Here is a 17,653-nt window from a genome sequence, read left to right on the forward strand (position 1 = left end):
CAGGACCCTGAGATCATGTCCTGAGCTGAAGGCAGTGCCTTAACCCACTGAGCCACCCAGGTGCCCCTATTTGTTTTATTTTTAAGTGAAATATAGTTGGCATTACTTTCAGGTGTACAATTTAATGAATTGAAAATATGCATTATGAAATATTCATTACTGCTAGTACTCATACACATCACGTAACTGTTATGTCAAAGGAACCAGGAGCCAATATTCTGGAGCCAGAACTCTGCTGTTTATCAAAGTGCAGGCTGAGCATGTTTCCTCTCTATATTGAGTCAGACTCCATATTGAATATTGCTCAGTCATTAAAAAAAAAGAGAGAGATCTTGCCATTTACAGCAACACAGCAACATGGCTAAACTGAGAGGTCTTATGCTAAGTGAAATACATCAGAGAAAGCAAATACCATGTGATTTCACTTATATGTGGAATCTAAAAAACAAAACACATAAAAAAAAATCAAAAGGCAGAACCAGACCTATAAGTACAGGGAACAGACTGATAGTTGCCAGAGGGGAAGGGGGAAGAGGATGGGCAAAATGGGTGAAGGGTAGTGGGAGATGTAGGCTTCCAGTTATGGAATGAACAAGTCATAGGAGTAAAGGAGTAGGGAATACAGTCAATGGTCTAACAGGGTTGGATGGCAGCTACAATTATGGTGAGCACGGCATAATGTAAACTTATAGAATCACTATGTTGTACACCTGAAAGTATGTAACATATGTCAATTATACTCAGATATTTTAAAAGACAATATTCTGTTGTGAAATAGATTTAAAAAAAAAAAAAAAAGCTTCACAGTCTTTTGAGTTTCCCCAGAAAAGTTGCTATTTTAGTGAAAGCTCTTTGGAAATGTAAAGTGATGTCTCCTGGGCTGGGTTGCTGCTGAAGTTGGTGACAGTTCTGTTATGACAGAAGAGATCCAATGCATGATATCCAGAGGAGCTGTTCATGAAAACTAATCTGTTCTAAGGGTCTGTAATCTGTATTAGGAAAGCAGGGAGATAATGTTTGCTGGTTTTATGCAGTTCTTAAGATTGTGTGATTTACTTTTTTTTTTTTTTTACTTTAAAAAAGAGTAGGACATGTAACAATTTGTAGATTTTATAATGTTCATCTACATTTGCTTTAAGGAATTTGAGGGGATACAGTTAGAGCCATATGAGGGGAGTTCTATAATGCTGTCCCTGGGCTTCTGTGGCTCCTGGTGATTAGAATCTCCAGGTTTGCCGCCAAAGAGGATGTATTTTTTAAAAGCTCTCTCAGTATTTCTGATATAAAAGCTTAAGGAAGAGACACTATGTAAGAATGGTTATATTATTATTATTATTATCATTATTTGAATATGTGTAGCCCTGATATTCTAGGAATTTGTACTTCATATGGTTATATAAATCTAAGATAGGCCTTTCTAAAAATGAGAATTTTGCTAAACTTCCCCATCTTAAACCGTTGCTAGAACACTCTAAATCTGACACAGCACAGCCTTCTGTGACCACCTTAATTTGCATATGCATTTAAAATTGGCCCCCTTACTCAGCCGGCTAGATATAATTAACCATTATTGACTCCCCACATCCCAGAGCACGTGGAATGTGCCCACTCTTGTGCTCTGCTCAGTTATTTAAAGAAGAATACAAACTGTTTTATAAGAGCTTCTGTATTTAATGGGCTTTCAGTTATAGATCTAGCCTTCATTTATCTAAGAAAACCAGACCTAAAAAAAAAAAAAGAAACCTTCTAAACTGCTGCAGGTTGTACATAGATTTATTGCATAGATCCCAGACCCTTCAAGTTCCCTCAACGTGCATTAGTTAGTTATTTTTTCTGCCCAAGGAAATGGGGACTATCTGAAGAAGGGCTCAGGAGCATAGAGAATCATAAAACTGGTGCCAGAAGCGATAGTAGAAAAATCTGTAAAAAATTAAAAAAAAAAAAAAAGAGGCTAACACAGACACTGATGCCTATGTTTCTGAGTAATTTCATACTGGCTTGCTGTCCACTCATAGTCCGAGGCAGGAAGACTTTCTAAAATGAGAGCCACAGAATCCCCTGATCTTGATGAATCAAGAGATAGACTCATGGACTAAAACCCCTTGCCCCTGTGGGTTCTTTTGGCCCTTGCAGCCTGGCCGGCGTCTCCAGGAGTGTGACTCTGGTGATCGCATACATCATGACCGTCACCGACTTTGGCTGGGAGGATGCCCTGCACACTGTGCGTGCAGTGAGATCCTGTGCCAACCCCAACCTGGGCTTCCAGAGACAGCTCCAGGAGTTCGAGAAGCATGAAGTCCACCAGGTAACCATGCTCAGGGGACTTCGGTGATGTGAGCAGCATCCTCTGGAAAGATGCCTCAGTCTTTCTGCACACACCTAGGATCATGGAGGTTGGAGTTTGAAAGGCCCAGAGAGGACAAGAGTGCCCCACTGCACCCCAATTAAAGTCATCACTGGCCCCTTGTTCACCAGCTGCAGCTGTGGGATGTTGTCTTTTACCATCTTCAGACCCCATATTTAACGTCTGTTTATTTCTCTTTGGGCGAAGTGCCATTTTCTTGGTTTGGCTTGCTTTCGTGTCCGCAGACTAAAACCTAGAAGAAGCAGTTATTTCTCTGGCTTGACACTGGCTGGCCAACCACAGACCTATGATTGCCCAATACCCATTTATTCCTTGTTTACATGTGACAAAATCTGTACCATTAAGTAACAGGTATAATCTGTGTAGATGCAGGGGTGTGTGTGTGTGACATTTTGGTTATGTTTTCAACTTCTCCAGTACCGGCAATGGCTGAAGGAAGAATATGGAGAGAGCCCTTTGCGGGATGCAGAAGAAGCCAAAAACATTCTGGGTAAATATAAAGAGCAAGGGCGTGTGGAGTCCCAGCCTGGTACAAGGCGGTGGAGCAGCTTTCAGACCCTGCCTCCTTTGGGCTACAGCAACTATACGACGGAGACCTAGTAACTGAGTGACCTGGTGCCTACCTTTCCATCCCTTGTCTTCAGTGCATTTCTGCTGGGTGCCCTGGTGTGCTGGCTGCCCCCATGGAGGACAGGAAAGGGAGGGTGGCAAAGGTGGATCCAGGTTTCCTCTCCATGAATCCACCAGCCCTGCCCCAGGCCCCTTCATCCTGCCTACTCCTGCCCTGCCTGAGTTTGGAGAGTCTGCTTGACTGCCCCGCACCATCTCATGCATGCGCCTGTGTGCAGGCAATTGAGCGTGTGTGCCCATGCGGGTGGACATGTGAACTCCAAATGTTCATATTGCTGGAACAGTCACAGAATCCATGCTGCCAGGCTTGGTGTCACCACCTTTCCTTTTGTCCAAGACTCCACATGGAAATCATTTGAGGTTAGCATCTTAAAAGCTGTTCAGCCTAAACCAGCCTGTGGCTGGGAGCAGACCAAACCCAGAGTGGTCACGGTGAGGGCAGCAGGAGGCCAGACTCCCTCCTGAGGGTAGTTCCAGGGGCCCTGAAAGATGTGTGGGGCTGTGCTCTGAACATTGCCTCAATCTTAATGAAAGTGCTCTAGGCTGTGATTCCTACCACCTCAAGACCCTCATCTCGGCCCATATTGTCCCTGAGTTCTTGGTGTATGTTCTCAGTGGCACTGACTATATTTCAGTTCCATGGGAACCACACCACATCAGCCCAAGCTATATGCCCAGAGCTCTCTTCCATTCTCCTCTTGTCCAGCTTCACTTACTCTCAACCTCTTTGTTTTCTTGCTGTTGTAATTCTGCAAGGGTGTCTTTGCAACATCTGCATGCACCTTCAGGAATTGGAAAGAAAGAGCATTTATTAGGCACTATAGCAAGTTTGCATTTAAAAATACATTTTAAAATGCCTGCGTACTTATTAAGCACTTATTAAGCACCGTCATATATGCTGTGGATTTGATATTTGATCTCAGCTACCTCATTAAATGTTTTTTTGAAAAAGTATTTTTGTTAGTATAACCAGCTCATGGTTGGAAATGTTGCGTCATGATTGCTTTTGAATCCAAAGGGCAAAAGCATCAGTATCATGAGCTTTTTCAAATTTCTACTTGAGCTCCAGTAATGCTTTCTGGTGGGTAAAATTCTACATTCAGGCCAAGCCCAACATGGCTGGAGAGCGTCTGTAGTTTGCAGCATGGAGCAACAGGATCCTGGAATTCTGTGAGCAATTTTGTGGTCCAGTCTCAAATTGTTTAAGCACACAAAATTACAAGAATGAAAAAGTTTACTTGCCTTCTCCCTAAAAAGATGTTGCAGCCCACTTTCTCTGAATCCCACCAACAACAGAGCCTCTGACTAAGAAGAGCAGCTTTCCCCATGCATATAAAGCATATGTCACAGATGAGCTGCTTTGGGGACCAGGGAAATTCTACTTACCCACAAAGGCCCCAGATATATACAAGGAAAGTGAAGCATGGCCATGGAATTTTCTACCTACAGCTGAAACAATTTGTCTATTAAGTACTTTTTTATTTTCTTGAACCAAAAAGAAATGCAACTGTGGTCACAGAAAAAGTATTTAGGATATCAGCTGAAATGCTTAAATATGTGTGAACATCTAAATATATTCCTGTAGGTCTTGAAATGTTGTTTTCATTTTTGTTGCCAGTAATGTTCTTTCTCCACAGCTACTGCAGGAATTCTGAAGTACTGGGCCTTTCTCAGAAGACTGTAATGTACCTGAAGTTTCTGAAATAGTGCAAAGCCACAGAGTTTAGGCTGGTGCTGCCAAAAAGAAAAGCAACCTAGAGTTTATTTTTAAGTATCCAGAAGTGATGTGTAACTTGTTTTTCATTTTAAACTGAATATATGTGTAATGATATATGTTGAGAACTAAAGATACTCTTTCCAAGAGAAAATATTTTTTACCTTAAAGCCACTGCTACAGCAACTTCTTTAACCTTAACTTTGGGGTTTATAAAGCAATCTCAAGAGCCCTGCTGCACTGTTTTGGTAACTGTTTAGTAATCATGATTGCTTCTCATGATAATTGTGCTGTGTAAACTCTGCTTATGTGCTCTTAAATTCCCCAGCTTGGGAAATATTTCTTGGTGTGTGCTCTACCCATGGTTTGTGTTCTCCTTGGTGGACTTTACCAAAAGCTACACATTTTTGTTAACAAAGGGCAACCGAGCATTTAACTTCATGTGCAATGCACTTTTCCTTGGCTGAGGTGTGGATGTTATATGTGTTTCTGCCTGTGAGGGTTGTGAAGCAGGATCAGAATCTGCTCCTGTAGCAGTAATGCTGGTTTAATGGCAGAGGCCACAGTTTCCTACAGAAGGTAGTACAGAGAGCACTTAGGAAAAGTGAATTAATTTCATCATGAGAGAAAAATTGATCCTCAATGTGAACAGAAAAAAATCCAGAAATTGGACTCATATTTCTCTTGCCCACACATGAGCACTGAATATGTGGCACTAATGGAATTACTGCATTTGCCACAAGGCTGCGTAGCCCTGGTGCTCCATGAACACTGGCTGCACATTGTTGAATGAAGTTTACTCTGATTCCATATTTAGCTTTTAATTTGAAGAAACACAGACTGGCTTGAAGAGTGATTTAAGTCCATTTCTTAAATTGTCCTTGTCTAAATCCAGGGGAAGAAGAAGGAGATTTAACTTCTGACTCCAGGGATAATTTGGGCCTGAACTAAGGGCAGGTGGATACAGCAGCTAATATACATGGACCCTTTAACTGTAGGTGGCAGGCTTCACCTGTATTCTGTATTTGAATGCCTGGAAGCTCCTGAGAAGGGCACAGGAAAGGGGCTGGAATGGAGATGACCCTCTGAACTGGCAGCAGCCCCTGCCGGTGTGGGATGATATTCACTGATCAGTGTCAGTCATTAAAATGCTTATTCTGACTCAGTCCAGTAGGGTCACCCACCCCCTCACAGCCTGACATCCTTTCCTGTCCCCCTCTTCTTGCCATAGGACCAGATCTGGCACCAACAATAATCCTCTAATAATTGTCTGGTGTACTGTGGGTTACAAACTATCACTGCAAAGCTTTATAAGCTCACAGAGGGGATTATTTTATTTATTCACATCTCAAAGAGGCCAAAAAATACAACCAAAACTGAAAATGTTAGTTCTGCTTTGCTTGAATTTTGATCTTTTGATTAAGACTCAGTGGGTTAGGGGCGCCTGGGTGGCTCAGTGGGTTAAAGCCTCTGCCTTCGGCTCAGGTCATGATCCCAGGGTCCTGGGATCGAGCCCCGCACCGGGCTCTCTGCTCGGCGGAGAGCCTGCTTCTTCCTCTCTCTCTCTCTGCCTGCCTCTCTGCCTACTTGTAATCTCTGCCTCTCAAATTAATAAATAAATAATCTTTAAAAAAAAAAAAAAAGAATAAGTGGGTTAAGTGAGAGGGAGGAGCTGAGCTGCCCCTGCACTTTGAACATAGAAGTTTATAAGGCTCTAATGAGGGTCAAGGGAGAACCAGCACCCCTGTAGCAAAGCACAATGGCTAGTGAAGCCAGAACCTCTCTTTGGTTGCTTCCAACCCCCCACACACCCCTTTCTCCCTGGGGAGTTTGATTGGGGCCCCATCAGTGGAGTTGGCAGTTAGGAAAATTAACAATTACAGAGTGGGTCATAAGGACTAGTATAGGTGCTCCTGGTGCTATGTGGCAGGGGAAGGGAAGAGAAAAACCATTCCAGTTTCAGGGTGAGGAAGGCAGTGTTCAGGGAAGGCATCTTGGAAAAAGTAATACCTAATTTGAGACTTCAAGCTTAAGAGCTAAAATTAGTTGGGCATAGTGGGAGGAAGGGGAGTCCAGGCAGAGACCCAGCATGTGTGTTAACATGGTGGCATAAGGGAGCACAGTGCACTGGGATGACCCTAAGACACTCTGTGTGACTAAAGCAAGAACCAAGGAGTGGGCACTGTTAGTAAGTGATACAGACAAAACTGTACACACAAGCAAGGGCCCTGTCAGCCAGGTTGATACCATTGCTTAGTATCTGTATATATATTAGTATTCAGTAACTGGTTTACTTCTTATACTAGCCCTTGGAGCTAATCAAGCTCAGAGGTCATGCCCTGCCAGCTTCCCACAGGGCTGATTTCTGAGCTTAGAGCCTCACAAGAAGCATGCATTCCATTATGCAGATGTAATGAGTAGAGGTGGGGGCTGGCTGAACTTGCTAGAGCAAGCAAGTACCATGGTTGGTTGGTGTGTAGGTGGAGAATGGAGGGTCCATATTGGAGGCCAGTCGGGACAGCTGTTATAGTCATCCAGGTGATGGAAGATGATGCCCTGAACAGGGTCATGGTGATCGAGATGAAGAGGGACCAAGAAGGCAAATAGAGGGGTGCCTGGGTGGTTCAGTGGGTTAAAGCCTCTGCCTTTGGCTTGGGTCATGATCCCAGGGTCCTGGGATCGAGCCCCGCATCAGGCTCTCTGCTCTGCGTGGAGCCTGCTTCCTCCTCTCTCTCTCTCTCTCTCTCTGCCTACTTGTGATTTCTCTCTGTCGAATAAATAAAATCTTTAAAAAAAAAAAGGCAAATGGATTTGGGCTTGAGGGAGTTTGGGAAGAGAGAAGCCAATGCGCTCAGTACTGGATTGAATGTGGGGGATTATGGGTTTTGTGGCCTTTACACTCTGGAATCTTGCTTCCAACACAATGGTCCTTTGTGTCAACATCCTCCTTTCCTTTGATGTCAGTGTGTGGGCTCTGAAATGTCAAGGTTAGATTTAAGGGGACTGCCAGACCTGGGGCCTCCAAGGACAATCATCCCAGCTTTGCAGATTAGGTCAAATTTATCTATGCACCCAGGACAGACTCCCAGGAACTAGATTCATAACAATGTGGAACTCAAATGTCCAATTTTATAATTTATTGTGAAAGATAAAAAAAAAAGTAGCTTTATGAAAACCAATTTTATTCACTAGGCTCTCTCTCTTTCATTGTCAGGATTTTGGAGGAAGCCAAATTAATCATTAGGCATTGTCTTATGAGATGGACATGGAGCTAAGAGCCTTGGCAGGAGGTGGGGGATAATCCTGATCTGGTGTGCCCCATAATCAGATTGATATTCCCATAACATACTTAAGTGGTATTTCTACCAGGCTCCTGTTTTGCTCCCTGAGGTTACCTTTCCAGGGTCTAGTGGACCATCAAGTTTATGTACTCTCTCTGCCCAAGGTTATCTTGGACTTAAATCACGTTTTTAGAGCACCTTCATTTTTTAAAAAATTTTATTTTGTTTTTTTTTCAGTGTTCCAAGGAACAGTTCCAGTGCTCCTTGCAATACTAGAGCACCTTCATTAACCTTGGGTATCCTTATGTGTCTTCAATAGCATTTATGCTTTTCTGTGGGGATAGGTTCCCACTAGTGGCTTTTTTTCTTATTTATTGGGTGCCTATTCTTTCTAGTTTCTGCCTCAGCAGGGAACCTCACTTCCAACTTCTGGGTCTGTTTTGTGTTCCTCTTGCATAGAGACAGCTTATAAAATCTGGTGATTTGTGTGTGTGTGTGTCTGCGTGTGTGTGCACATACACCTGTGTCTTATGTTTTTATTAGTTTTAGAGAAATCCTTAGCTTTCAGGGGAGTCATGTGTGCAACATCAAGGGTAACTTGAGCTCGGGTACCTTAAATGGCAGGTACTTGGGGCACCCAAGGAAATGTCAGAGCCCATATTGCACAACTAGAGCTAGTCACGAAGGGCTGCTCTGCACACCAGTATCTAGTCATAAAAATAGGGAACACACTAAAAATCAAAACCCTGTGATCCCACACTAGATGACTCCTCCCATCCTGACCCTAAGTTATTAATAATTTTATTAAGAATGTGCTTTCAACATGCTTACATTTATATATGTACTTAACAAGAAATCACCAAGACTTCAGAGGGAAGTTCTTCTTCCCTTTCCTTTTTATTGCCCAGAGAAAGAGAGAAACTGCAAAGAAGGAGGGGGGAAAAAAGCTGCATTTGACTTGTCACTGGAGGCTTGAGCATATCAATCATTCACTTCTTAGAATTTAGTAGGGTCTCCTGAGGCCTTGGGCTCATTGAGACTGTCATGGACTTGATGCATGTAATGCACTGGCCACATTTCATCATGCAGATAGATCTTGACACTTTGCTCTTGTTTTCCTATCCCCACTCTAGATCTTGAGACCTGTCACTGCAGTAACAGGACATAATTAGTTCAGCCAGTACCAAAATTAGTAATCAAAATTAGTATCTATTTTGCAGCTAAGGCTTAACCACCTAATAAGCATCCGACTAAATGTTGCAAGTGCTGTGCCTGTGTCTCTTTCCATCAGGGGAAAGAACTGCCAGTCCGTATTTGAACATCTGCAAGTTTAGGTTTATTTTGGCTCTGGATATCTATGCAAACTGTTGATCAGGAATTAGTAATTTGCAGTTAATTTTCCTGAAGTTTCCAGTTCACTTATTAGAGTCTGGTGTCAAAAGATCTATTTTAGCAGGTGACTGAAATTACTAGGCAGTTCAACATTCTGAGTGTGATGTTGACTAGTTAGAGGTGGGGTTAGGAGATATATTGAATGGGATTGTACCTGAGCACATCCTTTATTCAAAGACCTACTTAAGAAAACTAGATAGGAGCCAGAGGTAAAAAAATAAAACTTTGATTTTTGTGGGGTTAACAATTTCTTCTAGAAATAATTTAGTTTATGCTGATCACACCATTTGTCTATTTGCCCAACTTGACCCAAGGAGGCCTCATTACAGTGGCCTTTCCGTTTAGCTTCTCAGTCTTCCAGGATACATATCAGTGACAAGCAAATATGTCATGAATGGAACATTGCCATCAACATGGTGTTGGTCCCTCTCTCCCCTTCAAGTCTGTTGATCGATCACCAAGTGCTTTGCCCTCAGCCTCTTGTGCCCTTCACCAGAAGTGGCCAAACCAGCACAAACAGGAACCATACTTTCTGGTGAGCAGGTTTGCCTTTTGTTTGTTGGCTATGGGTTTCCCCAAGGCATTGATATGGAGCCTTTTTGGAAAATAAAAATCAAAAACCCTCACATGTGCACTGAAGAAATGTCACCTTCTGCTTTGCAAAGGGTGTGCCCTTCAAGGCAAGTAGAGACCCAAGTAGAACCGAGCTTCCTCAGAATGGGAGTCCCTAGAGAAGTTTGTCATGTGCCAGGGGTCAGATGTTTGGATTCTCCTTGGTTTGTGTTAAGCCACACTGATGTGGTGGCAGAGAGAAAGGCAGGAAGGTGTGAAAGGAGAAGACCATTTCTCAACTGTTTGCAGAAGCCTTCATGAATCTCCCAAAATCAGGTGCATCCCAGAGGTGTACTGAAGATGTGGGCTAAAGCCCATTTCATGCCTTGATAATTCACTATCCTACAGCAGACAGGCCTATTTTCTGCTTTGCCAGAACCCCTTCCCATCATCTTCCACCTTCCAAGAGCAGAAAGGCACAGGTCCTGATAGAGTAGGTTGGAGGAGATGAGAGGCCAAGGTCTCTCTGGTGACCAGGCAGCCAACATAGTCACAGGCCAGACAGGCCTGACTAAGGTCCATTTTAATCCCCATTCTCTGGAATACCTTGGGGAAGTCCCAGAGGAGGCCATCCACTCATGTGGGGAACTTCTTCTAAGACTAGAGTAAAGAAGCTCTGTAGAAGAGATGAGCAGAGCTAGAGGACACCATGTGTCTTGGCACAGTGATATGCCCAGAGACAGCCTCATAGCCTTCCTGGGTAGCATTTTATGTGTCTAGAAAGGCCTTTCTAATTGTGAAGAGCTCCCATGTAGGTTACAAGACAATCAGCCTCTTGATGGTCAACAGTTATTCAGCACTTAATGTGGGAGAGAAGCTGGCATTGAGACTTTTTCTTGAAATCTCTTCTGACAACAATCTTATGGGATAGATTTTACTATGGGAGAAACTAAGTTCTAGAGAACTTGAGCATTACCCAGTCTCAGGGCCAGAAAGTGACCAAGTGAGGATTGTAATCCAAGGAATCTGGCTCAGGTGTCCCTAAATGTCACTACCCCTGGGAGGCTAAGCTAATAAAATGCTAACAGTCATGTGTACTCATGTTCAAGTTTTTTTCTGAAGGTGGGTTTATGTTAGATTAGAGGCCTAGTGGGAAGATTAAGGTGGAAGATAGGTAAGTATAGTTAAATAGGCACATGAGAAAGGCATTTCTTTTTTCTTTTCATCAAAGCCTGGCCATTGTGTGTACACTATTGCTGCCACACATATCTCTAAGTATTTCTGATTTAGCCTAGAGTAGCAGGCAGAGTACTGAGATACCCTAGGGCTCCAGGAGGCCCTTTGCAAGAACATAGAATGGCCCATGTGTGTACAGGAAAAGGAAAGAGAGTGCTGGTACTTTAAGCAGATGGTATTCTGTCCTTGATGTGCCATCATTATACAAATAGAGGAACCTCAGTGAAGTTTTTTCAAGAAGCTCAGGGATTTGCTGCCACCTAAGTCAAATAACTCACATGGAAACATTCATCAAGGACAGAGACGTGGAAAGCAACAGTAGATGTCAAAGCAACCAGAGACTGACAGGACCTCCTTCCAACCCCTGGGGCTGAGAAATGGAGTTACTAGAGTCAAGTAAAAAGTGAGCCATGCAGGGGTACCTGAGGAGGGCAGGTCTTTAAGAAGTAAGGGAGACTTGGAGGAAGCAGAGTAGAAGTTTCCCATCTATTATCCTCTTGTCCTATCTCCCTGTACCTAACGGGAAGCTGGCCAGCAGAGGATTTTGCATGCTATGTCCATGGGGGACAGAACAGTGTGATTACCGTACAATAGGCAGCCCTGGTGCTCAGCCGTGGGTAGGGCGGAGACACAGTGATAGGATGGAGGAAGTGCCACAAGCTTCCAAGAAGTATCTAAGTGTCAACAAGCTGATACTAAAAGTGGGTCTGAGTGGGGAGCCTGGGTTCTCCTACACACTTTGTCCTGAAGTATGCTATCTGGAGCTTGGCCTGTGACTCACTGCTTTCATCTTTAGAAAGCTTTTAGAAGCATCCATGTCTGCCAGTATGCCCCTGCTGATCTGTGCTTTCCTATGGCCTATCTGGAGAAATGACACCCTCAACATTAAGGCCATCAGCCATGACATTTGAGCCTCTGCTACAAATTGTGCCCATGTGAGAGGTCCCTACCCCGTCCTGAAGCCCATGAAGAGGAGGGAGGAGAGTTTGCAGTGCCTCAATCATGCCATATTGCCTGCGGCTCACTGGGAAAACTATGTCATGAGATGCTTACAGAGTTAGCACTATGTGCCATGAGGGAAAGGACAAATTAGGCAGGGCAGCCTTGCCTTCAGATTTTGAGCTGGAGAGAGTCTTGTGTATATTCACAAATATTCTGTGAACAAATGTGGAGCACAGAATCATGAATGCAGGCCATGGAAAGTGTCCTGCTGGGGATGGAAAACTTGGAAGAAGAGTGAAGGACATCCTGGGCAGAGGGTGACATGCAAGCAAAGGCACAAACAGGAGTGAACAGAGTGTACTTGGAGTCCAGGACCTGTCTTAGAGAAGATGACTATGAGGGAGGTGACGGTTGGAAAGTAAAATGGCTAATCTTGTCCTGAACTGTAAACTGTGGGCAGATATGGGTGGGCCTTGGATAGATTTGGGCCCATCAGAATGGGCTGGAAGCAGGAAGGTAGGGCAGTTAGGAGGGAAACAGGCTCATGTGGACCAGATGCCCCATGGGACCTCTCCAAAGATGAATCTACCAAGTGAGACAACATAGATAATGACCATCTTGAAGTAGTGACAGACAGTGCTGGTTTGCTTTCTCCAGAAGCAGAAACAGAGTTAGGGTTACAAAAGATTATTGGTGACAGGAGGGCAGGAGGCTTATGGGCCAGTGGGGCTGTCAGGCTATAAGATAGTCCCACCTTCTCTCCACGAGAGGAGCCTAAGGGCAGACATGACTGATTGCCCCAGAAGAATGGCCTGAGCTGCCAAGCAAGGGAGCCCTGAGAGGCCAGAGCTCAGCGACTCTTACCATGCTTGCAGGGAAAGACAGCCTGACACTCTCCAGGGACACCTGGTGCTAAAGTGCAGCCTTGTAGAGATACTTCTCCCCAGTGTCTCACACAGCAGGGCTACCCAGAATACACCCAAATTCCAGTGTTGGAGCCTCCAATGTCGCTTGGTCAATTGGGTGTCTCTGGCAACTAGAAGCCCTCTCCCCTTGTTTCCTCCCCATGCCTCCTCTCCCTTTCTCCCCTTGTCCTCCTCTCTGTCCTCCTGTCCCATTCTCACTCCTCTCTCATTCCTCTCTCCTCAGTTCTCAGATTAGAGCTGGGTGTCAAGGAAGCATGAAAGCAACACCAGGAGTTAAGGGATTCCAAATGTCCCTCCTCACAATGATTGCAGCCTCAGTAGCCACCAGAGATTTATTGAAAAAAACAATTTTTTTTAAAGGATTTATTTGTTTATTTGACAGACGGAGATCACAAGTAAGCAGAGTGCCAGGCAAAGAAAGAGGGGGAAGCAGGCTCCCTGCTGAGCAGAGCGCCCTATCTAGGGCTCAATCCCAGGACCCTGAGATCATGACCTGAGCTGAAGGCAGAGGCTTGAACCCACTGAGCCACCCAGGCACCCCTGAAAAAAACAAATTTTAGTAACAAGTAACTAAAAGATAATCTGTCTTTTATTACCAGCTAGATCCAGCAGTCTTAAACCATTCCAGTGATAAAATATATCTACCCCCCCCAAAAATTATTTTATTGGTCTAAGTTCTTTTTTGTAAAGATCTTATTTATTTATTTTAGAAAGAGAAAGAACAGAGGGAGGAGCAGAGGGAAAGGGACAAGCAGACTCTCCACTGACCACAGAGCCTGATTTGGGACTTGATCCTATGACCCCCGAGATCATGACCTGAGCCAAAACTGGGAGTCCAAGCCTTAACTGACTGAGCCACCCAGGTCCCCTGTTGATCTAAGTTCCAAGTCTAAACAATGTATGCATAAGCTTAAAATGTCCATGTTTTTATTAATCCTTTATTAACAGCATGTTCTGTATGGAAGTAAATGTGGAGAACTCCCAGTTAATGGGCGGGACTGGGATATAGGGAATCAGCTTGTCTATTATTTTGGGGGTTTTAAGTTTGTTTTTTCTTTTCCAATAAATTCAGAAATATCTGGAATCCAAACTGTGATAATTGCATTTCTGCACTTGCAGAGTAGATTTGACATACCCAAGGATGTTACATGCAGTCCCTTCAGTCTGGCATTCTGAGTGGCCACTTGGATTTTTGCTTGTCCTTACAATTTTTTGATTGCAGACATATTAGAAGACCACCAGAATTGGCCCCAAAGAAATACAGATGTGCTATTTATGGAATTTGATGTGAAATGTCTTCTTTTTTTGCATCTCTCCCAATCTTATCCTTTTGTTTAACACCTTTCTTAACTACTTGTATGTATGTTGCTCCACTGAAAGCAATTTTTCAAAATTAAAATAAAGCAAGTATTCTATGATCCATGAAGAGTGAAGATCAATTGACAAATCTAACATAAGGAGAAGTTCTGTTTTGACGAAGTCATCGATAAATTTGAGGAGGCTCAAAAACAAATTGTAATTACTCATTAATGTCACAGACCAACATCTAGGTATATATGTTTCCCCCATTTTTAAACATATATTATTGTAATTAAAAAGTATTCATACATGGCTTTTTCATTTTACTGTGATATTTCTGTTTTTATTTATTGACATGATAACCAATATAAAATTCAATAAAAGAACATTTTTACAGCATGCATAAAATGTCCCTTATTATTCTTTTTTCATTCCATGATCACTACTTATAACAGAGTATCGGGTGTCAAATGTACAAGTATGCTTCTAAGTTCACAAGGTCCTTCTTGAAAAACAATACACATTTTTATGTGCTTCACTTTTCTTCATTCTGTATCAGTCCTCTCTCCTTAAGCAATAATGGAGGCCCTGAAAACCTGTATGATTTCAAAAGAGCCTGTGTCAGTGGGTGCCCTGCTCCCTATTCTTTTTTTTTTCCATATTTATTTACTTATTTCTTTATTTTCAGCATAACAGTATTCATTATTTTTTCACCACACCCAGTGCTCCATGCAATCTGTGTCCTCTATAATACCCACCACCTGGTACCCCGACCTCCCACCCCCCACCCCTTCAAACCCCTCAGATTGTTTTTCAGAGCCTGTTCCTTATTCTAATTTACTTTTAACACATTTCCTACCACCTAAGATTTGGCTAACTGTTTCCATTTTATTTTCCTTGTAGAGACAGCAGTGAAAAGATAATGAAAATTCTCCAGCTTTTCACATGTTTCTTTGATTTTTTCTGTGTTCTGTCTTCAAAGATAATTAAAGATTACTGTGGTTATTTTTGAGGACACTGGGTGAGAAAGCTGTCTTATTTTCCCTGTGCTATTCTCCTGTGGGTATTCCTTCCATTAAGAGGCTCATTATAAGAAATTCTACATTTCACAAGAGGTTAATGGAGGCTAAAGTTTCCCCTTTTCTCTTTGTCAAAGAATGCCCATTTATGTGTCTTTAAATTGCCACTTCCCTTAATATGTTTCATAGAGTCAGATATAAAATAATTCCATGTACATATAATTTATTAAGATTACTTCTTCTATTGCAAAAATCACAGTACACATCTTTTAAAAAAGATTTATTTGAGAGACAATGAGCACATCCCTCCCTGGGGGAGGGATGAGTCAGTTGGAGAAGCTAGCACCCCGCCAAGCAGGGAGCCTGAGATGGGGCTCTATCCCAGGACCCTGAGATCATGACCTGAGCTAAAGGCAGACACTTAACCGCCAGAGCCACCTAGGCACCTCACCCCCATGTTTGCTGATGGGACCTAATTTAAATATTTGTGAAGTTTTGATGACCCTGAGTCATAAAATTTGTCCTTCCCCTGTGCTGAAAATCATTAAGTCCATTTCTCTAACATAAAGTATAGGCCTGTGCCAATGGACCTTCAGCTTCTTGAAGACAGGGCCTGGTGCATAGTAGGTGCTCATATTCTGTTCTACCATGAACTCTTGTTCAAATCACTGATCCTGTAGTTTTCTCTGCTCCTCCCAACCTTGCCTGTTGTCAGAGCCTTTTGTAGCCTTGCTTTATTTAGGTGGTTGCTACACTCCTTGGGCCAGCAAGCATGGCTTCAGCCCCTGATCCCCTGACTCTGCTGCAGCCAAGAGTCTCCTGACTCCCCTCTCTGCCCTCCAGCTCCAGAACTCCAGGGCACCAAAATCTGTGCTTTCACTCCTGCAACTTTTCTCCTGTTTCCTTGCCAATGTGCCTCCTTGGAGCCACATGCTTGCTATCTCTTATGTTCTGGACCAGCAGTCTGTGAATAAAAAGCCCCTCTGTTCACTGAGTCCTTCCTGCTCACCAACCCAATTTTTAAGAAATGTACTTGGGACCTTCTTTGCCTCTTTGAGAATTGCAGAAATACCAGCACTCTGTGGAATGGACAGGACCTGGTTTAACACCTGGAGCTTCAGAATTTTCCCTACATGTTGACATCATTTGTTTCTGAGCCTTTCTTTAAAAAAAAATAATAATAATAAATTCAAATGTTTGAGAATTCAGTCTTAGTCTCTTAAAATTTCTTATTATCAGGCCTTCGCACCCAGCCTCCTAATCTATTGCTATTTTGCATTTTAAACAAATAGGCTAGCATATTCATTTCCTTTTTTGTGTGTTTAAGTCAATCAATACAAATTTTTGACAGCCCCACGGTGCGTGCAGCAATGGGTCAGACTCCTGCCCAGCTGAGCCTACATGTCTACTCAAGAGGGTTGAAGACTGCCTTTGGGTGCAGATGAAAGGGTCTCCTTGTATGAATTGCTTCTGCAGCCTCAGCCAGAGCCGATCCATATGTGGCTTCACATATCTTCTTGTGGCTTTGATTTTTAAATTACTATATATTTCTTAGAGTATCATTGACCTTGTCACCTTTCACTCAAATCCAGGCAGTTACTATCTGATAGTCTTATTCTGTTTCCTGGATTTCTTCATTCACTGCCTTTCTCACAATTTACACTCATTTCTCAGAAGAGTTTGATGCTGATTGTTTGCTGTGAAACTAGCTCTGAACAAAGTTCACAGTACTAGTTGAAATGGCTGTTTAAAGCAACTTTTTAGAGATACACAGTGTCTATTACTGGAATCCCACCTCTCTAGAAAAGATGTGAGCTAACATCGCTAAAATCAAACAACGCAATTGATGAGCAGGGTCCCCAGGGAGACTTCAGATTCAGATCTGAAGTGTCTTTCATACAGTGCTATGCATGAACACTATCCAGGTATATATGTCTGTTTCAGTTTACAACATCTTTTCTTCAGGTTTCTTGAGCAAAAGTTTAGACTCTCAATTTTCTGTCCAATAGCTTCTTTCTGAGATTATGAAAATTTGCCCCCCCACCCAAATAAAATAAAAATTACTTTTATTCAGTCAATCTTATAATGCTTTGTATTTTCCACCTAGGAAGCACTTCACGTATATTAATTCATTTTCCCAACAAACCTATGGGATTACCAGCATCCATATTTAGGGGCTAACTAGCAGATCCTGATCTAGATGGAACTCAGTTCTGACTCTTAGTCCAGTGCTCTTTGCACTACACCATGTTGGAACCAATGGACAACGAGCTCTTCATCTGAGCAAAACACAAAGA

At 42.9% G+C, this 17,653-nt stretch overlaps 1 protein-coding gene across 6 annotated transcripts in view; it reads left to right on the forward strand.

The window, feature by feature from the left end:
• The window catches only part of DUSP22 (dual specificity phosphatase 22), an 80,253-nt gene extending 65,517 nt beyond the window's left edge, over positions 1 to 14,736 (forward strand). For 3 of the 6 annotated variants that reach the window (XM_059399313.1, XM_059399314.1, XM_059399318.1), the window contains 2 exons: positions 2,134 to 2,305; positions 2,783 to 4,622. In XM_059399313.1, the coding sequence (XP_059255296.1) occupies positions 2,134 to 2,305; positions 2,783 to 2,965 (355 nt within the window). In that variant the 3' untranslated portion in view covers positions 2,966 to 4,622. The other 3 variants (XM_059399315.1, XM_059399316.1, XM_059399317.1) reach the window with 3 other exon arrangements.
• Positions 14,737 to 17,653: the final 2,917 nt, after the last annotated feature.

This window comes from Mustela nigripes, chromosome 5 (genome assembly GCF_022355385.1).
Source record: "Mustela nigripes isolate SB6536 chromosome 5, MUSNIG.SB6536, whole genome shotgun sequence".
Taxonomy (NCBI): Eukaryota; Metazoa; Chordata; class Mammalia; order Carnivora; family Mustelidae; genus Mustela; species Mustela nigripes.